The sequence below is a fragment of the Lagopus muta genome, chromosome 14 (genome assembly GCF_023343835.1).
Source record: "Lagopus muta isolate bLagMut1 chromosome 14, bLagMut1 primary, whole genome shotgun sequence".
Lineage (NCBI taxonomy): Eukaryota > Metazoa > Chordata > Aves > Galliformes > Phasianidae > Lagopus > Lagopus muta.
Window position 1 is genome coordinate 3,836,741 of NC_064446.1, and position 23,977 is coordinate 3,860,717.

A 23,977-nucleotide genomic window follows, 5' to 3' on the forward strand; every position below is an offset into this window, starting at 1 on the left:
AGCACAGAACAGAACAATATGTTCTCAACTATTCCAAGCTTTCAGCTAAGATCTTTCATCTATTATTCAAATCCTTGATTAGAGTTCTGCTTCAATCTGTCACCCCAGTGAATAGTCAGAACAAGACTTCGGGCAGATGAAAAATATCCATCTATTCATACATCCTGTTAGCACTTCCCAGAGATTAACAGAAACTGTGGCATCATCTTGCTTCATAAGACAAAGGAATTTTATCCTACCATCACCTGAAAAAGTAGTTAGACAAAGGAATCTAGTATTAAATTTACTGCACAATGCATCTCTACTGTTTCTGATCTCTACTAATGTTAGTCTTCCCCTTTGAGCATTATCTTTAAGCTCCATAAAATCCACAAAATTCTGTCCCTGACTCTACTTCCCACTGCCATAACCACAATAAGACTTCAGTTCACAACAGACAATGTAGTAAAAAAAAAAAAAAAAAAAAAAAAAAAATCCATTTCACTGTGCCTAAGAATTTCTGGTGCAATACTGGACAGTGAATTGCATATGAAGAATTGACAGTTCACAAACATTTTTTTCCCTATGTGTGGAAACACACCTAAGTGGTTAAACACATTCCTCACTTAAAGCACTTCAGATTAGAAACAGGAATGCAAATGGAGAGGATGTATAGCACAGCATCTTTTGGCAAATTTCACAGGACATAAGTGAAGTACAGACATAGCAACACAATCCAGACAAGAGAAAAAATGAACCACAAAAAATTATTTAACCCCAAGCTCATCTTTTTGTTAATTAATTTTACTCATAATCTGTAACTATTTATCATAGGCCTTTTCTGTTTGCAGATAAGCAAACAGCAGTATCAAAATAAATGTTATAATTACTTCAGAAAATCCACAAATAGGATTTGCTCTCCTTAAATTTCATTGCAGAGATTTTAGAAGAAATAAAAAGGAAAACAAAAACCAAAACAACTTACTTGTATGCCAAGGTTGCACTAAAATGCTGTTGGATATATGCTTCCAAAACAGTGTTAAAATGTTGAAACTTACGGTCTGCAATGAGTCCTATGATATATATCTAGGTAGAAGGAGATACAATTAGCATTTTCCATAAAGTCACAGTTTAGGTGAAAACATTAAGTCTGCTGAAGATTTTGTGATAATCCACCATTTTAAAAGTTTCATAGGTTTAAAAGAATTGTTTACCAAATAATAATATCCTGTTATCTTGTTGAGAATTTAAGGGCAATTTCTTGAGATAAGCAATTTGATATTCACTCACATTCATAGAGTTTTTTTCTTTCACAGCTTAAATCTTTCATTGTCGGTTCTTACCAGTGCATCAAAGACAAGGATATCATACTCATTACTGTGGGAATGTTCCATCATGATGTTAAACAAGGCATCCAGAGTATCCTGGAGAAACTATAAAAAACATTAAATCGTCAACTGACAACCAGTTCAGCTTGAAAAATGCACAACTGAGTTTACAGACAGGCAATTTTGTGTTTCCCAAGTTGGAATTTTTAGAGACCTTTGCTGAAACACCAGATAAATTCAGAACACACTTCTGAAGATTTTGGCTCTAGTTTCCTTAAATGATGAACTTAAATCCTCAGACGTGAACAAGCAACAATACACACTAAGCTCAAATCTTATGGAATTCAGCTAAAAATATTATATGAACTACATATAGCTACCTAAAACAGCATTCCTAGTTCCTTAATGATACAAATTAGGAGTTGCTACCGTTACCTACAGAAGGTGGTTAAAACCACACTTCTTACTTCTGTGGCCTGATTCAAAAACCTTTAAATTGAAGGAAGGCTCCTCAGTGATTGGACAACCAAGTGTTTGTGGGGTTTTGTTTTTGGCAAAACAAAAATTTTGTTTTCATCTGGGAGGAGAGGGATATTTGTGGGTTTTTGTTGTTTCTTCTGAAGTAAATTCACCTTCCTCCTAAAGAAACTCAAGAGACATCTGCTGCTTTTATTTAAAAAACAAGACATACAAACAAACAAACAAACAAGACTCCTAATCTGAACACTACATTCCTGGTTGGTTTAATCCTTTTTAAATCTAACAAGGACTACTTATTTGTTCCTCTCTCATTTCAGATTTGAGAGCAAAATTCTCTTTTCAAATTTATCTTATAATCAATTTTGGTCATTTTGGAAACTGCTGTTTCTTTTTCTTCCTCCATCAGAATGGAGAATTTATCTTAAACAGGATCATTTACTCCTGTTTCAGAAATGTTCTGCATATTTCACAGCAGAATACTATTGATGCTGTCTTGTGGCTAAAGCCTGTCTTTATCAGCATAATGTAAGCCTGGGATCATCTGTTTATACACACACATCCACATACAGAGCATAAACCACTAGAGTAAGTTAAAGAAAGAGCAGAAATCTAATAAAAGTATTCAGAAAGGAATCCAGTATTGCACTGTTGCCCAGTATTTGCAAAATTCCAACAAAACATATACTTTCACAACTTCTTCTCCATCCACAATCTTCAGTTTTTCCAGGTTCTCCTGCAGCAGCTCTGGCTTCATGCGCCACTTCAGTAGACCTAGTAAGCCCACTATCAAAAAACAATTGACAAACATTGAAATTCAAGATGTGATTTTTCATTTGTGCAGAAATGTTCTTCCTGAAATTTCTACCTATTTAGAAGATACATACCATTCTGAGTTAACTTTGTAGAACAAACAAGAGTTGAAATATAAAACGCATCTCGTGAGCTTACTGAGAGCCCTCCTGCAATACTGGAGTTTCTCCCTAGGGTTGCTGCTTTATTCTCTATATGTAGACGTGTAGAAGGCAATGTCAAATATGCACTAGCATCCTCCATTTTTTTACTGTCACCCTGAAAAATAACATAGCTTTTATCACATATTTAATGCCATTGAATTTAAAAATAAACGTACTTTGTACTTCCTGCAAAAGTAAACAAAAACTACGTTTCTATGGCCTTAATTAAAAAAAAAAAAAAAAATTATGCAGAGTTAAAGTAGGGATTAATTAGATGAAGCTTCATAACCAACATTAACTAGTCATACAATACGGTTACCACACTATTTTGGTCTAAATATTTGCCAATTTGATGTGTAAAAAGCAAGTAAATAGCCATATATTAGCATTATTTTTTGTTAGAGTATGTAAACAGCTTTCAGTTGTATGCATCTCACTTGCTATTTGGTATGGCAAACTAGGTTACTGAAAACAATCTCATCCATATTAAAAAATCATGTATATTAGCACCAATCCCTGGTTTTTCAATTCCCACTTCTTCACCAAAATAAATAAAAAAATAAAAAAAAAAAAAAAATAATAATTAAAAAAAAAAAACCAAAAACCCACCAAACCAACAAACACAAGGAGATTACATTCCATGAAGAGAGGAATCTCTTTTCAGCCAGAACAATGGCACATTTCCAGGTACTCAGTTTTCATATGACTTTTTAATTCAGAAGGTCAAAATCAGATAAAATCGAATAAAAACAGGAGGAAGAGTAGCTGTCTCCCACTGTTCTTCCATAAATTCTTTGCAATTAAAACACAGTATAATGTTTAATACCCACAGGAGTTGCATACTTTTATTTTTAACAGATAAAGAATGTTTTTGTCTTAGATAGAATAATAAAATGCAGTCAAAGACGATATATTTTCTCAGTCTCAGTCAGGAAAAAAGGAGAAAAAAAAAAAACCAATACCTTTAGGACTGACAAATCATGGATGCCATCCTGAAGAGTTGTTCCATCCTCCTTCATTAGCCTTATGTAGGCCATTGCAAAATTCTTTTCTCCTTTATCTTTAGCTGCAAAACCAATATTTGCAGTTGACTATCAGTCAGTTAATCACACCTCACAAAAGAAAAAATTCCCCACTTACACTCTTGAGATGACCTGTGTCTGAACATGAAGCGCAGATGCACCCTTTGCATGTCTTCAATAGGAACTGCTACCTTTAATAAAAGCAGAAAATAAATTGTGATCAATTTTTTCCACATCCTTGAGTACAATCTCAGAATTACTGCTTTTTTCTTTAATTACCATTCCTACTTATGACAACAAAATACTCAACAAGAGGCCAATTCTTAAAATACTACTAATAATATCAAGCTAATAATGCTAAAACTTCAGACTTGCACTCCCTTGTGCTTATTTACAACTCACCCTCCCTTTAAAACTCTGACTAAATAATATTCTTCACATCGACTACACTGTCCGAGGGGATCTACTGTTAGTAGTGACGTAACCTATTTCATATAAGGGTGGAAACACAGATTTCAATGTTTTCCTATTCAAAAAGCACTTCCATTCCGTCCCCACCCTCAGCAGAGCACCCGGCTGTAGCAGCAGGCTCACTGAACGTGGCAATATCACCTTCAGCAGGTGTCTTTAGAAAGTAATCATGCTTGCTATCAAGCCTCAGACATGCGTTTTAAGAACTACTTCTAAAAGTCTCTGAGCATTTTCTAGTTAAAGGCGCTAATGCTAGATTTGATAACTAAGAGCTGATACTTAAGAAATGCAAATTTTGTGGGGTTTTTTGTGGTTCAAAAGAATATTTTTTCACAGAATCACAGAATCACAGAATCACCCGGGTTGGAAGGGACCCCAAGGATCATGTAGTTCCAACCCCCCTGCCTAGCAGGGCCACCAAACATACACATTCAGATCAGGTTGCCCAGGACCCCGTCCAACCTGGCCTTAAACACGTCCAAGGACGGGGCATCCACAACCTCCCTGGGCAGCCCATTCCAGGGCCTAACCACTCTCCTAGTAAAGAACTTCCCCCTAACATCCAACCTAAATCTTCCCTCCTTCAACTTAAAACCATTTCCCCTAGTCCTGCTGTTGTCAGCCCTTCTGAAGAGTTTACTCCCCTCCTGGGTGTAGGTTCCCTTCAGGTAGGTAAAAAACCCTTCAGGTTTTTTAGTTTGTTATTATTTCCCACGCAGCTGAAGTTTTATCCTCACACGAGGCAGCACCAAGCGAAGGCTCACAGCAGCAATCTGCGCTCTACCTTTAGGGTCTCCATCCAGCGCGGCTGTTTGACCTGGTAGTAGAGAACCGATCGATATTCGCTCACGGGTTTGTCCCCCGCTCCCAGGCAAACAGCGTTCTGACAAAAAGGAGGAAACAAACACTCTTTAGCGGCTCGTTAATTTTTGTAAATCGTTGTGACTCGTGCAAAACCAACGAACCAACCCATCTGCCGGGAAAAGCCTCTCCTCGCATCCCGGCTCCGGGCAGCAGCGTTTACCTCAACGCGAGGCGGGAACGGGCGCGAGACCAGCGGCCACGGTCCGCCCCGCAGCCAGCGCTGGGAGCGCTTCCCGCCCACAGCCGTGGCGCCTTCCACAGCCACGAAGCGACGGCGCCTTCCATGCTTCTCTGGAGCTCAGCCTGACGAGTCAAGATGAACCCTTACTAACTGAAAAAATCCCATGGTTAGGGCTAGGCCGCCCCAAAACCCTGCTAGGCTCCAGCTTGAAGCCTTTTGGAGCCTGGGAGGTGCAGTTCATAAATGCTTCATGTACAGGATTGGCACTGGTCACAGGGCAAGAGGGGCCATCTTAAAAAAAAAAAAACAAAACAGTGTTGAATTTGGGCCTGGTGTGATTCAAAACAAATTAATGATGACATTATCAACAGAAAGGAAGCCTTGACAGGAAATTATGTTTTCCAAGGCTCTGAACGCAAAAAACCGAACGTTTCCCTGGTACTGGCTCTACCACTCTATGGCACTGCACAGGGTGGCGCCGTGGCTGTGAGAGCAGCGAGGTACCGAGCAGAGCCCGCGTTTCCCTCCCAGCCGACGAGCTTAAGTAATGAAGGCGTTCATCTCTGTTAGCAGGGCAGGAACACAACGCAACAACAACCCAGCTTTAATTTTTCCATTGAGTTCTCCCCTGATTTTAAACTACTCAGTTCTAGCAGAATCACAGAAGTATCTGTCTGTGTACTAAAGGAGATTTCTGAACTAGAAGTTGTAGATGCACCAACAGCACGTCCTATATTTTCCCCCAATGTTTACAATGTTTTAATTTTTTCCTTTTTTTTTTTTCCCCCTTTCAGCCTAATTTCCTTTCCCTACAGCCTATTCTAGATCTCTTTAGCAAAAAAGAGAAAAAAAAAAAAAAACAAAAAAACAAAAAAAAAACAGGACCACTTTAAAGACACCTACCCTCTCTATTTTCACTTGCAATTCATCCTGTTTTGCTGCTCATTTTGATAGAATCCCATGATATCCCCAAGTTGGAAGAGATCCACAAGGATCACTGAGTCTAACTCTTTTGGCTCCACACAGAGCCACCCAGAATTCAAAAACTGTGCCTAAGAGCATTATGCAGGCATTCCTTGTATTTTGGCAGCTCAGGGCCATGCTGCCCAGGGAGCCTGTCCCATGTCCAGCCACCCTCAGGTGAAGTTTTCCTAGCACCCATCCTGACCCTCCCTGACATTGCTCCATTTCTCATCTGATCAAACTCCACAGCACAGATTACACTGCTTTACGGTCAGAACCAGTACAAACCCAATTTAACTTCCTATAAAGTTTAAAAGGGAATCTGTGAAGACTCTCAATGTACTTCCATCTTCCCTGACTGATTATACGTGCAGAATAATCACTAATGGTGATAGCAGAGGACGCGTGACCACTGACATCTCACAACCAATCATATGTGAAAACTCCTGAAAGAAGCAAATGTGCTGACTTTGTTACTGAGAGCATAGATGAAGCTAATTTTACAGAGGATACACTAAGTAATGTAAAGTTGAATCTTTGATGCTAAAAGCTGTGAATCTTCAAACACCAGGGAAGACATCTGTGACAAGAAAAGAAAGGTGCAATTCTGACACATGAAGGTTTCTAACACCTGATCTCTACAACTTACCTACAGAAAGGTAAGTCTCATCTCCACAAAGGGAGATTTTTCTAGGTTTATGTACCAACTTGTTCAAATGCGTTCTGTGACATTTACTTCGTACAAGAGGCCTTTTGCTCATAACAGTGAATGTTCTTCTAGCCCTCTCAATTGAAATTAATTTGATATGTAAACAGAGCCCACAAATTCCATGTTTAATGAACATAAATTTGTTTTTGTCTGAATTATAGATAACAACAATTAGAAATATAGAAGTTTTTATAAATTCATAGTTTTGGAAGTTTACCGTTACACATTTCATTTTGGAGGCTAAAACAGAACAACAGCTGCTTTCTGTATTGCTTGTATTCACTGGTGTTTCAATCAGCCCTGGAAAACTTGCTTAAACATGTCTGATGCGTATTGCCTCCAGAAAAGAGGCATTTTTCGAACATCAGTCAGATCACAAAGGGACAACTATATTTTCTGCTAGCATTTGGAGAAGAAGTCCACCTATGGATATAAACATACATAACACTGAAATGCGAGATTTAATGGATTGCAATATATTAATTTCTTTAAAGAATATTATGGCATGTATTTTAAGCATATTATCTGCGACTACAACTAACAGAATTCAATGAAGTCTATTTCACAACGGTAACCTCCTGCACATGCAAGTTCCATAATAGAATGGCTTAGGCTGGAGGGGACCCTAAAGATCATCCAGTTCCAATCCTCTGCCTTGGGCAGAGTTGCCAGCCACCAGATCAGGCTTCCCAAGATCCCACCCAGCCTGGCCTTGAATGCTTCCAGAGATGGAGCATCCACATTTTGGTGCAACATGTTCCAGTGCCTCACTACCCTCTGAGTAAAAAATTTTTCCTAACATCTCACCTAAATCTGCCTTCTTTTAGTCTAAAGCCATTCCCCCCCAGTTCTGTCACTATCAGACTGTGTGGTGTCATTCCCCTTTCTGTTAATAAGCACCCTTCAAGTGCTGAAAGACCACAATGAGGTTTCCCTGGAGCCTTCTCCAAGCCTGACCTTATTTAAAGCCTGACTCCCTCAACCTTTCTTCGTAGTGGAGGTTCTGCAGCCCTCCTTTGGACCCACTCCAACAGCTCCACATGCTGCCTGTGCTGGGGAGTCCAGGCTTGGGTATGTTACTCCAGACGGAGTCTTAAAAGGGCAGAGTAGATGTGGACAATCACCCTCTCTCTGCTTGCCTCTTTTGATGCAGCCCAGGATACCATCGGCCTTCTGGGCTGCAAGATCACACTGCTGGCTCACGTCCAGGACCCCCAAGCCTTTCTCTGTAGGGCTGATGGTTAGGTGTTCTCAGAGATATGTGATCAGGGTTACTAGTTCTTGTGTGGATCCTAGGTAGTACATGTGTTTAGGATTTTCTTTATTCAAGCTTTGAAGCTACTTTTTGGGTCAAATGTTTAGCTGTAATTCATGAACACATTGACATTGCAGCAACTCATGAAGTACAATGAGCTTTTCTAGCTTTATTTTATCTCAGAAAGTGTCAGCATGATTTCACCCTCATGATTTAAAGAACAATATGAAGCTCATAAGGTGGAAAATTCCCCTGAATACTGAACTGGTTTTAAACTGTCTTTAGGAAAAGACAAAAATTCATAAGAACAGAAATAGACTAACAAAAAGACACCATAAACATTCATGCTGTGCATGTGACCTGTCCACACTGCTCTGTTCTCACTTCTTTTTTTATTTGCCATGCACTTCACTGAAGGAACAGTTTTCCTGGCACAAATCCAGAGTTTTGTGGAAAAAAAAAAAAAAAAAGGTACTTCACACATTTAAATGCACAAATATATTCCCTCCACGAATTCCCACACACAGAAAAACAAATAACAAAAAAAGAAAACAACCCTGGGAGTTATGATGTAGTAATTGTCAGAAACAGCTTTTAATCTGTTTGCTCATTAGTCATAGCTAAAATAGGTCATTCATATTTACTTCTTCTCTCCAGCAGTTTTACAGTATTATGCAAGACATTTATAGGATTTGAATAGATCTGTTACAGTCAACATCATAAAATTCATCTATTGAAAGATGCCAAGTTGGGAATAAAGTTTTTGTATAATGGTATTTCTTTAGAATTTGTAAGACTTATTTCTTTTTAAGGCTTACTTCTCTAAAGCACTTCATGTTTATATGTCCATCATACAGGGAATAAACACAAAGCAACTTACTGGTATGGTTTTCCCTTCTTCATCACAAACACACATTATTACTTCCACACTTCTCTGAGTTGTTTTATTGTATTTATCAAAATCTCCATACAGCAGTGTAATGTAAATGTCATTTCTTATGTCTCCTAAAAAAGAAACAGAAAAGTTATGAATGAGAATGCTGTGAGAACATAAAGTCAAATGACCTTCACAATAATTTTTCAACAGTGAAACATGCTGCCATAGAAAACGTCTTATTTTCCATCCAAACTTAAATTTTCAGCCCTTTCACTCTTAGCTAAGATCGTACGATGAGCTGTGTGACGGACTAAAAACAGCATTCCTGTAAGTGGCTTCAATTTACTCTCGTCCTGCACTGACACCTGCTGGTGAGATGACAGCAGGATGCCATTACTGAATTCTGGCCAAGTACACAGCTGTCATTCTAGAAGGAACTTCATATTTTAATTGTCTTATGTGAAGAGATTTAACGTTCTCCTGTTAACAAGATTTAAAAGTATCTACATTTGAACTGAAGGTGTGGAGGTTTGTCTTTTTAGGGGGTTGAATTGGTTTGGTGTTGTTTTTTTGTTAGTTTTTTGACAAAGCACGGTAAATAGTGAATTTAATTGGCAACTATATAGTCACAAATCGACAATCAAGAGTATGGTATCTCATTTTTTCCATTATTATGAATAAAACACAGTGAGAAGTTGCAATAAAACTGAAGTTAATTTAAGATTTAGCAAACAAAAAATCTATGGTGAAGAAACTCAGATTATCCTTTACTGTCTTTTTTTTTCTGTTTAAGTACTCTGTAACACTTTCCAAAGATTTCAGTGTTTTACATAAACCTCTAGTTTTGAGACAAATTCAACATGTAGAGTGAATTCTAGAGACTGAGTTACCTATTACAGATATCAGTAATCAAGTAGTTGATGTTCATTAACGTAATGACAAAAAAAATAAGTAAACTCCCATTATAGAACAAAGAACCTCCTACCTGGCATGATTATTTCAGGAAATCCTAGCTTTCTAGCAACAACTGTTGTTCTGTCTACAAGATGTGGATAGTCCTTCCTTGTTTGCGTCACATCTCCAACAAGCATTTTCACAGTTACCCAGAGACCTATTAGGAGGGGGAGGGAAAAAAAAAATATATATATATATATATATATATATATAAAACAATAAAAAAAGTAAAAGACTGCATTTATACTGAAGGAAAGGAAAAACAAAACTGAACTAAAAACCCACCTATATTCAGATTATGCTCTCTTCTATTGACCAAAATAGTAAGAATTCACTTCTCCCACTTTCCTTCACTGGAAACAAATGCTTTTAATCCAAAACACTATCTAGTAATTTAATAGATTAATCTCCTACAATCTCAACGTCACAATTCTTCCCTGCCAGCTTGAAAGTTCACCCGTGTCCATGTGCATCCATAACCATACAGTGATAGCACAGAATCATAGAACATGAAAGCCTTTCTCTAAAATCTAAACTGTATAAAATGAAGTGCCACTAAAATCACTTGTTTCTTGATTTTTAAAAAAAATTGTACTTCACCTTGACCACCACTATCTCCTTTTGATGCTGTGATTTTGCTTAGGAGACTGTGAAGAAAGTCACTCTCTGCCACTACCCTGCAGGAATAAAAACAGTGACTACTAGGAATTAAGCAATAAATGTCAGAACACAGATGAAGAACAGTCTCAGTTCTCTTTGCTGTATCTGACATTATTATGACACATTCTGTAATTTCATCATCTCAGACCAAGTTACAGAGACCATTCATTCTAAACATAGAAGTCGACTAAAGTGAAAAAAAGATGAAATGAACAACTGAGGGGCTGTGGTCTGTGTGGCAAGCTGACCACAGTATGAATGCCTGTCCTTTTGTAGCACAGCACAACCTGAACGCACACAGCAACATGCCAGTCCAGCCCAATTTCCATAATGAACAACCTGACAAATAAACTTCAAATTGACTTAAGTGACTACTGAAATTACGAGCAAATGCTCACATAGCAAACAACTTGGATCAAATTATAAACAAGTGAAATAGGCTGGAAGTTTGAGAAGCTGATTTATTTTCAGAATTAAATTTATTCACCATAGCACATAACAGTAGTGCTATGCAGAATGTGCAAATACATTTCCAGTGAATACTGACATCCATCCATTTAATTTATGAGTATCACATTTTTAGGCAGCTGATGTCTGCCTATAATCCCCAAATATTACTTTCAAGATAGCTAACGTATGACCATCCCACTGCTTTACTTCACAACTCTTACTATGATTTTTCACAAATTTAAAACAGAATCAAGCACATAAATTACTAATTATTCAAACTCGCAAGGATTACTGCACTGGATATGTAACAATTTAGCTTTTGTTGTTGTTGTTTTTGTTAAACAGGACATGAGAGCAGCTGACTCACAAAGAGCAGTTGTAGCAATCTAGGTTTATTTAACTTGCTATGTGCTACATCAAGTCTTAAATGCCTTTTAAAGTGATACTTAAATAATTAACATTACCACAGCATAAACACATTAAAGGGAAAAATTATTTTCTCTTGAGGCATTTCACAGGTCATTTTGCAGTGAAAGATGTGTTGAAGTTTTTGTGTACAGCAATAGGATACTTATGACTATCTTACGGATGAAAAGGTATGAAATGTTGCTTTTCTTCATCACTTTCCGCTTTTCCTTTTATGATATCTGTAATATCCATGACTAGAAAAATAAAAGAAAATTATCAGAACATATAATGGCATTGCTGAATATCTCCTCCTGCCCATTAATACAGTATATTATATACATTCTTGTTCCTCAGGGTAGATATAGATTTTCATCAGCAAGCAGTGTAAATCAGTAGGGGTAAAATTGTGGAACCGAGCTTCTAGTGCAATGTGCACTTTACAAACATGAGACTATGTGAGGACAGAATTACTTTTGTTGACAGGATCAGAATAGAACTATGTGTGTGCACATTCACCTTAGTGGTGCTGTTGGCACATAATCAGTGGTTTTATTTCATCCACTCTTACTAGTGCTCTACTACTTAGGAAATTAAATTCAAAAGCACAATTCTGACACAAACTAAAATGCTAATGTAGGTTCAGCCTTTTCAGACTTTAACCGTTAAGGATAGAAGATATTTGATATGGCTATTCTAGATTCTGGCATGCTGTGGTAGATTCTACTGCCCAAGGTTAGCAATTATCAATTAACTCCTGCTTCAGGTAGAGCACATGAGACTTCATTCACCTGCCACTCCAAAAGGCCTCCTTAGTCCTTGTGTGTATTTCTTTGAGTTACTATCTTTAAGATCCATCCTTCCAACTCGGACTATTTGACAAACCAAATAAACTTTATCTCTGCTAAGGTCTTTATTTCCAAGATCCTAAGATTTAAAAAAAAAAAAAAAATAGAGAAAGTATTATTTGGGGAAGAATTATCTTTTAAAATTTAAGAAGGACCTTCAGTAATTGTGAGTCTAAATAACCAGTGGGAAAAAAAATAACCGCACAACAACTTGAGTTCACAGAAAGGATGAAAAATTCTGACACATTAAAATTTAAAGCAAATGTAAGCTAAGATAAATAAAGAAGCAAACAGTAGCTACAGCAGATAAAATATCAAACACATCAGTAAATTAATGCTGCAGACATTAGAGAAAAGGTACAGACTGATTTCAAGAAAGGACAAAGTCGCTGTCATAAAGTACTCAATGACTGGTCATTTTGCTCTGTTTGCTCTCATTCTAACTTCTGTTTCCTTCATCATCTTGCTCAATCTTCTGATAGCAACCACAGAAAAGAGACAATCTGATTTGAAAATAACATATAAGGATATCTGAAAAGCACTTACTGTAAACACTACTTTCAGATTGTTGAGCATATCAATTTCCTTTGGAAAGCCTTTACTCCCCCATCTCACCAAGTAGTTCTCGCTGTTTTGAAGAAAAGTTTCTTATTATCATGTGATTTTAAAATTCTTCAAAGTAAGTTAAAAAGTCATGTAACAGACAATAGCATGTGGTGATTGTTTGAAGCTAAAACCAGACTAAAACACAGTAGTAGTGTATGAAACACCACCAGTAAACTTTGAAAATAACTTGAATGTTAGACAAAATGGCACCCTTTTTGAGGAAACAGACACCATGAGCTGTTGCATAGAGATCATCAGCAAATCTTACACTTCCTTTTACTGTATGTGTCCTTCACGTTTTTATCTCTCACCTCAATTTTCAGCACTTTATTTCACATACAACCCAACACTCCCCCCAAGAAACTTAAGTGATCAATCCAGTGACATCCTGAGTCATCCTTCCAGTCACCTATTGGTATAGACAAATGCTGTTTTCATTATTGTCATCTGTACAGATTGTCTGGCAAAAAAAATCAAGATTCCAGACTCAGACCTGGAACTGACAGTTGCCAGAAGATGGTTTCAATCTATGACTACTTCCTCCTCATAGAGCCAAGGAAGGTTACAGTACTTCCAAAGTACACAGAGGCTGTTGAATCTCCATCTTTGGTAAAAATGCCATGACTGGACAAGGCCTTGAACAATCTGATCTAAGACAGCCCTGCTTTGATAGGTAAGTTGCACTAGGTGCCTCCAGAGATTCCTTCAGTCTAATTCATTCTACTTTATGGAGCTATATCATAGGAAAGACAATCCAGTTTTGTATTCTGGCACACCAGTGCACTTTCACATGAATTATTATGGAAGCAATCATACTATATTTAGAAAGGCATGTTTCCACAAAAGAAGGATCCCCATCAATTTCTCAAGACAATCTCAAGGTTACCTTTCAGTTACCAACAAGGACAGTCATCTCTGGACTTTGCATATTTCCCTCTTTCACTTCTCCTTTTAAAACCAATTTAACAACTGCCTCAGACTCTCCCTAATATGACTGCTTTTGGCTGGATTGGCAGTCTTATAAACCTCAATATGTGATGGCTCAGTTGCTATAACTACCATGTGAAGTTTTTCTCCTAAAATCTGTAAAAGCTTTAGAGGAAAAAAAATATGTCTTTACTTGTAATAAAAATCCCACCAACAGTACTGTAATAATAAGTACTATTTCTAATTTAGAAGTGATCTGACAATTGTCCAGAACTCTGACATGCTTATTCCAGAAATTGGCTTTCAAAATATCTGGGATCCCTTAACCCAGAGTCTTTGAGCAACCAGCAGCTAAATCTGTCCGCACTTTCCCTTTTTTCCCCCTGATTTTCTTCCTTTCATTTATATATCCTTTTCTTTATTAACATGCTGGCAACTACTGTGCTTCTTGGTGGACAACTTCTATCGCTATTATTTTTTCTTACATTAAAAAAAAAAAACAAACAAAACTTACCTTATTATTGTTAATTTCTGTGGATCATAAAGTGCCATAAAGAGCTCTGCATCCTCTCCAATTCGGCAAACAAAATTCCGCACAAAGACATACAGGCTATGAGTGGGGGATGAAGACATCCGGGAGTATGATGCATAATCTGGTTGATCCTTTGACTACACAAAAGAAGAAAAATCATTAGCTAGATCCACAAGTTGAAGTGATAAGATACTAAAAGCAATTACGATTTACAGATATACAATTGCATACAGCAGTTGGTCCTCAAAAATCACACATTCTGCTCACTTGAAGATCCACCAGACAGTGGCATGTGAATTAAAAATGCTCATCATGTGCCAAAAAACAAAACAAAACAAAAAAAAACACTATCCTGTATACTCCTCAGAGAGACTTTTCTTAACAACACAAGAATGACCAGCAAATTAGTTTCTGACACTTCACAATATTTTACCACCAAAGTCCTTTTGTACGATGAATCAAGAAAGCTAGCAGGTTAATTAGAATGCATAGAAGTAACATAGATATGGAAGATTCCTTGCATCCCATTCTTCCCCAGAGCCTTCAATGTATGTAAGAAAATCAAAAGTTCAGACTAAGTTCTTCAAAACACTGATCAGCCTAGGGAGCTATCTCAGTGTGCAAACAATGAAAAGTCTGACGACAGAGTTTCCTTAAAACCACCTTTTGTGGGACTTAGTGGACTAAGTGAGAAACTCCTGTATCAGATTCTAAGTCTACCCTTCCCAAAAGGGCACCTACTTGAAATGGAACAAGTCTCAACTTCTTTTATGAATGTTTCCAAGGAACACAACAGTTATGCTGTTTCTCTTTCCTTTTCCCTTCACATCCAGAAATCTCCATCTTGAAGATTTTATTCTTAATTTCACAGAGGAAATAATTGCCAGGTTAAATTCCTCTCCTGCGTATCAGTATGTTCAAAACCTTAGCTAACAAGAAATCAGGTTGCTTTCAATGGAGCAGTTCTGAAGTCCTTTACTAAAATTTTAGTAAACCATGCCCATTAATCATGCCCCAGAGGATTTCAGAATTTTTTTCTAGGGGTGTAAGAACATAAACCCCTTTAGGAAAAAAAGAGTAACTTGACTTCAATACCCAATGCCAATTCTTTAGCCACAAGACTATGGTATAATAGATGAAACATTACCGCCACTTTTTAAAAGCAGATGAGAAAATATCAAGCTTTCACTACAGAGGCAAACAAATCTGCACAAGATGACTTTTGAACATGGCAGCATACAGCAGAAGACCAGCTATCTGCAGCTGCTAGAACTTCAGGAAGGCAAATACAGATTTCTGAAAACAAAATAGTACAAGTAAAAAACAAAAATAAAATAGGGGCATGTGCAGAGATCAGGACATATCTGAGAAGCATTGTCATCTCAAAAATAGGTACGTAGGTTCCAACCACATCTTGTTTTAACCACCAAAAACAGCCATTGAACAGATGATGGCCAAAAGCTCTTTCTATCTAAAAGTCAACATATTCTATTGCAGAAAGCTAAGTTTTATTTTCCATGTATCATCAGTTAATTACATGTTCATATCTAGAAAGCAAGATTTATTTAATAATGTTGATGAGAAAAACTGATAAGGTGATTTCCAACTCAGGCACTGTTGAAGTGTCATTATGGTAAAACTTCTTTTGTCAAATGTTTTACTTCCTTTATAGTTATTTACTTTCTCATAAATGAAGACTCAAGTCTCTAAACAGACAATATTTAAGAGGAAAAGGAAGTGTAGTCACTTGCATTGCATTTTAAAAGATAAAACCTACATGTCCTTTTAGCCCTTTGCTTAAACATGTTAGATATTGCTGACCACAAGATAATTCTGACCAAACTTTGTTAGTAAGTTTAAATTCTTCAGATCCTCCAAACCAATAAGCTGCAACTTAGAGCTAGCAACCTGTATTTTCAGAAGATGGTCTAAAAAGATGTTTGGTTAATCACAGTGTACTCCTAGTATCTAACTACTCACTGTGCCTATTAAGTAGACCTCAGGTGGGTTTAGGAGTTTTTTTCTATTTAGACATCTGAGAATTGATTTAGAACCAGCTTTAGACATGGGCTTTCAGTCTAGCTGACAGATGAAATCTAATGCACAAATATAACTAACTCAATTCAAGGTTTCACCATATTTATAACATGTGAATGTGAATCCAAGATTAAGTTAGGGGCAAAAGTTTTCACCATCTTTTTTTGGTAAGTTGTGTCCTTCAAAATGTTTTTTTTTTTTTAATTTTTAGCAAAGGAAGCATTAAGTTTGTCCCATCATTCCTACCATTTCCTCTTTAATTCGCTCAGTGATCTTGTTAGTTGCCTCTTCATGTGCATGAAATAGGCTGATGACACTGGTTTTATCTGGATCCAGGATATTCCCATCTTCATCTCTAACGATCAGATCTAGCTCAAGTATCCTGTGAAAACAGAAAGATCTGGTAGTTTTATCAAGTTTCCTTCTATAAAAACACAGTTTAGAAAGGTAATTCACAAGGATTTTCTGCAAGTTTCAAGGTAGTAAAGTAAGCTTAAATAGATACAATAGAATTTAATTGAGAAAAAAATTAACTCAAATCTGCAATTACATTTCAAGCTGTTGTTCAATATTTACTACCAATTCATTAAAACTGATAATGTCAAAGCATTAATAGATTTGAGTGTACTCTCCATACATTCTTAGAGGGTAGCAAGGTGTCAGTCAGTAGGTATTACTTCTTGTATATCCAGTATATCTCACTACTACATCTCCCTCTAAACTCTAAACAGATTGTGCCTATCTGTTTCTAAAAAATCTACCCTTATGGCACTGCAAGCATTGTTTGAATCAATCTGTACCATCATGCAACCCTATTCATCTTGTGTTATTATCTTTCCCTAACCTCTCCCAGCTTGGTGTTGAACCTCCTCTCTCACAATGACCACTCACCTTCTACACTCGTTCCCTTTCTTCTTTCCACACAGTTTCCTTCATGTATCACAGCTCTTAGCACCACACTTGCAGCTGCTTACAAATAGTCCCCACCTAGCACTCTACCACCATCCAGTTCCAAGCCATTTTAAACCCCTTCTATCCTTATTCCTCTCAGGAAAGCAGCTTACAGTCTCATAATCTGACAGCAAAGAAATATTGATGTTCTTTTAGAGAGAGCTGAGATGCTTTGACTGAAGCATTTCAAAATCAACATTTGTCCTGGAATGACCATTCAGTTCCTACACAGCATATCAAGATATGTGAATTCCCATAGAACGTTCAGTAAGAATACAACTTACCAGAAATCTGTGGATTCAGATCAGTGAACAAGATAAGAATTCCACAACATCTCAGGGCATCGCTTGTGTCTAAGCCACAAGTAGCTGAAGTCTTTCAACTGCATGTGGGCTTCTGTGCCACAATAGCAAGCCATTTTCAGTAGCTTAGTACAGATCATTAGCAGATCCCACTGCATGTAAAATGCCTACAGGGAAGGCTGGTTTATCAAGCTTTCCTCTCCTTATCAACCCGCATAACAGCATTTTTGCCAAAAACATGTCCTGTAATACCTTTTCATCAACAAGTATGGCATTTTGTCTAGTAACTATTCATCCTACGGTAGTTTCACTTCTATTACCAGAACTAAATTCTGCATGGAAATTCCCTAGTAAATTTGAAAAGAATTGCCTTTAACAATGATACTGTACACTTCAGACTTCTGCTATTTATACACCAGGTCTTTCAACACCACTGCTCAAGTGGTTGCATAACACTACTGGAAGTTGGCTGTGTTTATGAAGGGATAGACGAGGTTCTGGGCATGAATACACTGATATTAATATAAAGACCACTCTAATCTAACCTCAAGTGATTATAGCTGACAAGTTGATACTTCCATAATTTACGAATAAATCAATATTTTGAAAATGGTATTTGGCATGAAAAGTCTCAACATGATATTTATTATTACTACAACAATAACAGAAGTTTGCAAAGAATGATTTACAATGTCCACGTCAAATATTAACAACCTATGAAACTCCAATGAGGAAAAATTTCTCATGATCTCTATTGTAGCTGTGCACTTTAAAATCAATCATGCTTTTCAGAAGCAATGTAGGCTACTTACTTGTTACCATAGTCAATTTTGGAAGTGACTTTCTGTTTGAGTTCTTTAAGCTCATCTTTTGGCAGAGTCCCGGACAGAAGCTGTGATCTCCACTCCATTAAGTCATACATCATAGACTGTACCTGCTGGAACCTCTCCTTCTTATTTGTCTGAAGTACAGAAGAAGAAAATAGTTTTTAGGCTTGTAGAAAGTTGAAGTGAAATATTGGCTTTGACAATTAAAGGATGCCTTATGCTGAACAACTGCAGGCACAAGGATGAGAAAAAGAACCCTGCTAATCAAAGCCCTCATCTCTAAGTCTGTGCATTTCTCCACAAATCTTTCCAGACAGTCTAAAATCACTAAACCTGAATTCCTTCCTCCTCTGATTCAAGAAGTTTTTTAGGACAGAATCTCCAATGTGACTGCAAAAGAACAATGTGAAATTTAAGCATTTTGTATGGGCGTAGACACATGATTTTGGTTTCATGTAATAATATTGTTTTGTGGACTGAAATTCATGAAGTCTTATCTAAAGAAATGATTAGAGAGAGGTCATTCATTTTTGTATAACACACTGACAAGAACATGCTGAGAAAAAGATTTGACAGTGGTATTAAGACATTTAAGACAAAGCTGAGATAACACACAGAAGTCACTTGAGCAGTTCCAGTGTCATGCACTGACACAAGAAATATTCTATTTACTGACTTTAACAAGAGGAAGACAGAAGTAACTGCTTTCAGAAAAAGAATGTATTAACATAGAAAAACTACACAGTAGCATTGGTTTCTTTGCCCCAACAAGGAAAAATAAACTCAGTAGTAAAGAACCTGGAATAAATCAATCAGTGCAAATTGTTGTAACAGGTTGTCCACTAGAAGAGACTACTCAGGCACTGGAGAATTCACCATATTTTGATGTGTTTCTTGTCAAATCTTTACGAATTCTTAGCAGCCAGCTTAAAAATATCGCTAGCATCAGTAGAGATGGTTGTGTTACAACATGCAAAATATCTATGATTTCACAAATGTGCAAATTAGCCTGCTATGCTTAAAATTCAAGCTATAAAGCTTGAATATATGAGACACTTAGATATAAATCTAAGTGTCTTATAGACATTCTGCCCGCAACTTGCTGACAATGTTCTAGGTTATGCTGGCTCTCTGGGTCCACTTCTCTATAGAGCTCAAATCCACCAGTCGCCAGCACAGGTAAAATATTATAATAGTTGGCCTCTATATAAAGGATAGTTGGCACCTGCCAGAATATTTCAGGTTCAAATAAAAAAAATCAAATTCATGAATCGCTTCTACAGTTCTACTGATCTTCCCTCCTAAACAGTAGCTTTCTCGTAACAGAGCATTACAAACTGGACAAATGAGCACCATTTCTAATAGTAGCTTTTTTTTTCTGCAAGGAACAGATGCTGATGCAGTGACTATTTTGACCTATTTCTCTGAAATCAGTATGACTACAAGGCATTTATCCCTAAGAAATGTACAGTTAAGACACTGAAAGTGAAGAAGAGGCTTCTGAAAATTGCTAGTTGTTAACAACTACACACTTCCAGTAGAATTCTAGCACCCCAGTAATATATTGAAGCTTTTTCTAATGCATCTTAGCTATATTTAGTACTCCTGTCTTGAAACTTGTACAATCCACAGAGAACAAGAATTTATAAGCTAGATGACACTAAGGGTTGAAACTAAAGGCATGAAATGATGCCACTCTTCAGTTTTAAGTGAAAGTTTTTTGAAATAAAGCCATTGAAGAAAGTGGTGTGATGGATTCAGTCATGAGGTACTCATTTAACAACCCTCCCAGATCCTGCCCTACATCTATGAGAAGACGCTACTTTGAAGAAGGCCTCAGTGTACACCAACAAGACTAAATACAAGGGCAGCTCCAAAAGCAATGCCTCCTATTTTATCATGTCAGCCCAAGACATCAGAGGTGGGATGGCAGTGGAGGCTGAACCTTCCCTGCAATGTTCCGTTACGTTTTATTGCTGTGTGACAGATGGCAGCAAAGGGTCTGTCTGACAAAACTGCATCTGACATGGAGGCATGTAAGAAGCAAAAAATGGCACTCACTGACATTCATTACTGCTTGCTGAACACTTATGGAGACCACACAGTGGTGCTTCTCAGCAGTGATGGCAGTGGGTCACTTTCACAGGAGCAGATTTTTACAAATGTGTCATGCAGCTCTTGTTTATCTGGTGAACTGGTGAAAACACAGCCAATGGTGGTGACTATGTTGAAAAACAGGGCTTTGTAGTGGAGGATTTGATCTATCAGAGTTACTGTGCTCTTTGTATCTATTGTAGTTTCCATGGAAATAAATAGCAGGCATTACTTTTGTAGCAGGCCACACACATCACACCAAAATGTCATACCACATAGAGCTGTTTCCAGATGCTTCCCCATTCCCAGAGTGTAGTGGTAACTTCTTGAACCAAGGGAATTTCAGCAGGTATTACATTTTCTGTATGTCTAAGAAAGGGAAGAAATTAAAACAACAAAAATTTACCAGTTTTTCGTGAGTTTATATTATGGTTACTGTGTTTAAGGCGTATAAAATGTGTTATAACTCATCATTTAGCAGACAAGATGCTTAACATAAAAATTAAATTCAGTACCTTTTCTTTTCAACAGTAACTTCCTTGATGCAAATAAAAGATTTAGGAAATATTCCCTGTAGACAGAGGAAAAGAAAGTTACAATGCACTCTGTTATCATTCTCGGTATCTGACGTGTCCTGGCTGTACTACAGCTGAAACCTTTTAATTCATCCTAAAGGAATGTTTGACTATCAGTCTATCCACGACAAACCTCACATGAACTAGCATATATAGGCTTAATAATTGAGCTAAGATTTTGATAAATTTTTCTCAATGCAGGAGATGAAATTCATAAGTGGTACAAAGCCTGGGACTAAAAGGAGCCTTGAAGACCTTTAGGAAAAAAGTAAATTAATTCAAAAGTTATTTCAAGTGATATTCTGATCAGCCTGTTAACCTGAAGGCACAGCAATTATTTTTTCATCACTTTGTTTCAAACAATGCTTATTTCTAATATTTACCAACACTGCTCAGAATAAACACTGTTCTATTCATCTTGAAAGGAAAGAGGAGAGAGGTGGCAGAGTTCACTGATCAGAACAGAATCTGGTAAAAAGAAGTATCAGTCAGCTGATTCCTTAAGAACAGTCTCATAGGAGTGAATAGTGGATCTTACCTCTGATCCTTTATGTCTTACTAAATATCCCTTGTACCAGTCTAAAAGAAGGGGAGAAAGAGTACACTCAGTACGATAGAGCACGTACCTGAAGAAACATACAAGCCTTTATTTTTTTCCCTCCATGTAAAAGCTATCTGGCACAGGATGTTTAAAAAAAAAAAAAAAAAGTTATTTCCAAAAAATTCAGAAAGACAAATGAGTAGCAGGAAATAGTCAGCAAGGCTTATACACAGGCAAGCATGATCTGCTTTCAAGTCTTGCACAGAAGGAACAAATGTTCGTATGCAGAATATAACACCCCCATACTTGTACAAAAAAAGAGGATAAGCATTTTTACCTTATGTATGTAAAGGTTTACACACTTATAGAAGTTGATAAAGCTTGATAAAACATTACTTGTTTTACTGAAAAGCCCTTTAAGCTCTGCTGATTGTGTTCTAGATGTTAAGCCAAAGTAATACAATTTACTTCATTCTGTTTTCTGTGGCTACACACAAGTTCTACATGCATGTTTTGCATGTGCAAAACAAAAATAGCACAAAGTGTGCCCAGAAAAAACAACTACTATTATTCTTCAGCTGCAGCTGGCAGCATCTTTTTAAGGCATCTGATGGAAGATCTGCTTCCTCTTGCACGAGATGAAAGTTGCCACTTCTTCACTGGCAAACATAATACATAAACAAGCTATGACATATTTTAAGAGCAGAAAATTTGTAACAGACATTTAGATTAAAAAAAATGACCCTGCAAAATTACCACTTCCTTTGCCAGACTGTAATGACAACTTCTCTACGACTTTAGCATGTTCCAGGTCAGAAACCTGAGATGCTGGTTATTTCTGCAGTTAACAGAGGCCAAAGCATACAGAGTCTAAAAAATTATGTAGACTTTTAAATTTTTTAAAGACTGCAAGAATTGCTACATGTAGCTTTGAGAGATGCATCTACTGACTGTTAGTCTAAGCAATTTTTTTTTTTTACAGCAATGCTCACAGACAGTGCATTTATCTTACAAATCCCAAAACCCCCACAGTTCTTGTGCTCAAAAACATCAGAGATGCATTTTCTCAGATGCTCTTTTCTCAAAAAACTTGCTGTTTCCAAAAAGTGTAGAGGTCTGTGCAGTGGAACAGAGAACAGACAGGGCTCAGCCAGTCTTCTTGCAAGACTTATGACCAGTGTTCTGCAGCACTGAACTCTCTAACTGCACAAAGCAGTGGTGGCCTGACCTCCAGTATTATTGCATTTAATAAGATACAACCTATAGTGCAAGAAGGATGGAGATAATAATTATGATTAGGTTTGCAAAGTTTGAGGCAATTCATATTTTTAAGGATAATTTTGATGTTTTACCTCATCTACTATATTGTTGACAAAACAGGAGGGGGATACCATCTAGAGAGACCTGGACACACTTGAAAAGCGGGCACACAAGAATCTAATGAGGTTTAACAAAGATGATTGCAAGGTGTTTAACTTGAGTCAAGGCAAGAACACATTGAGAGCAACCCAGCAGAAAAAGATTTGGGTGTCCTGGTGGATGAAAAGCTGGACATGAGCCAGCAGCATGATCTTGCAGCCTGGAAAGCCAATGGCATCCTGGGCTGCATCAAAAGAGGCTAGCAGAGAGAGAGGTGATGATTCACCTCTACTCTGTCCTTTTAAGGCTCCATCTGGAGCACCACATCCAACCCTGCGTTCTCCATGACAGGAAGGATGCAGAGCTGTTGGAACGGGTCCAGAGGGCCACCAGGATGATCAGAGGGCTGCAGAATCTGCACTACGAAGGCAGGTCGAGGGAGTCAGGCTTATTTAGATTGGAGAAGAGAAGGCTCTGGGGAAACCTCACTGTGGTCTTTCAGCACTTGAAGGGTGCTTATTAACAGGAGGGTGGGGGGTCTTTACATGGTCTGATAGTGACAGGGCGGGAATGGCTTTAGACTAAAAGAAGGCAGATTTAGGTGAGATGTGAGGAAAAATTTTTTACTCAGAGGGTGGTGAGGCACTGGAACATGTTGCACCAAAATGTGGATGCTCCATCTCTGGAAGCATTCAAGGCCAGGCTGGGTGGGATCTTGGGAAGCCTGATCTGGTGGCTGGCAACTCTGCCCAAGGCAGAGGATTGGAACTGGATGATCTTTAGGGTCCTCTCAAGCCTAAGCCATTCTATGATTGTATGAATTATGT

At 37.5% G+C, this 23,977-nt stretch overlaps 1 protein-coding gene across 2 annotated transcripts in view; it reads right to left on the reverse strand.

Annotated features, from left to right (window-relative positions):
• Positions 1–23,977, reverse strand: part of DOCK2 (dedicator of cytokinesis 2) — a 153,994-nt gene that overhangs the window by 120,303 nt on the left and 9,714 nt on the right. For both annotated transcript variants that reach the window (XM_048960176.1, XM_048960175.1), the window contains exons 3-21: positions 21,789–21,829; positions 21,191–21,246; positions 20,948–21,044; positions 18,567–18,715; positions 16,748–16,883; positions 14,447–14,601; positions 12,946–13,027; positions 12,343–12,478; positions 11,733–11,808; positions 10,637–10,713; positions 10,068–10,193; positions 9,086–9,210; positions 5,018–5,116; positions 3,881–3,953; positions 3,703–3,806; positions 2,672–2,855; positions 2,473–2,570; positions 1,323–1,412; positions 965–1,065 (exon numbers count right to left, since the gene is read on the reverse strand). In XM_048960176.1, coding sequence (XP_048816133.1) covers positions 965–1,065; positions 1,323–1,412; positions 2,473–2,570; positions 2,672–2,855; positions 3,703–3,806; positions 3,881–3,953; positions 5,018–5,116; positions 9,086–9,210; positions 10,068–10,193; positions 10,637–10,713; positions 11,733–11,808; positions 12,343–12,478; positions 12,946–13,027; positions 14,447–14,601; positions 16,748–16,883; positions 18,567–18,715; positions 20,948–21,044; positions 21,191–21,246; positions 21,789–21,829 — 2,005 coding nt within the window. The remainder of the gene's footprint in view (positions 1–964; positions 1,066–1,322; positions 1,413–2,472; positions 2,571–2,671; positions 2,856–3,702; positions 3,807–3,880; positions 3,954–5,017; positions 5,117–9,085; positions 9,211–10,067; positions 10,194–10,636; positions 10,714–11,732; positions 11,809–12,342; positions 12,479–12,945; positions 13,028–14,446; positions 14,602–16,747; positions 16,884–18,566; positions 18,716–20,947; positions 21,045–21,190; positions 21,247–21,788; positions 21,830–23,977) is intronic.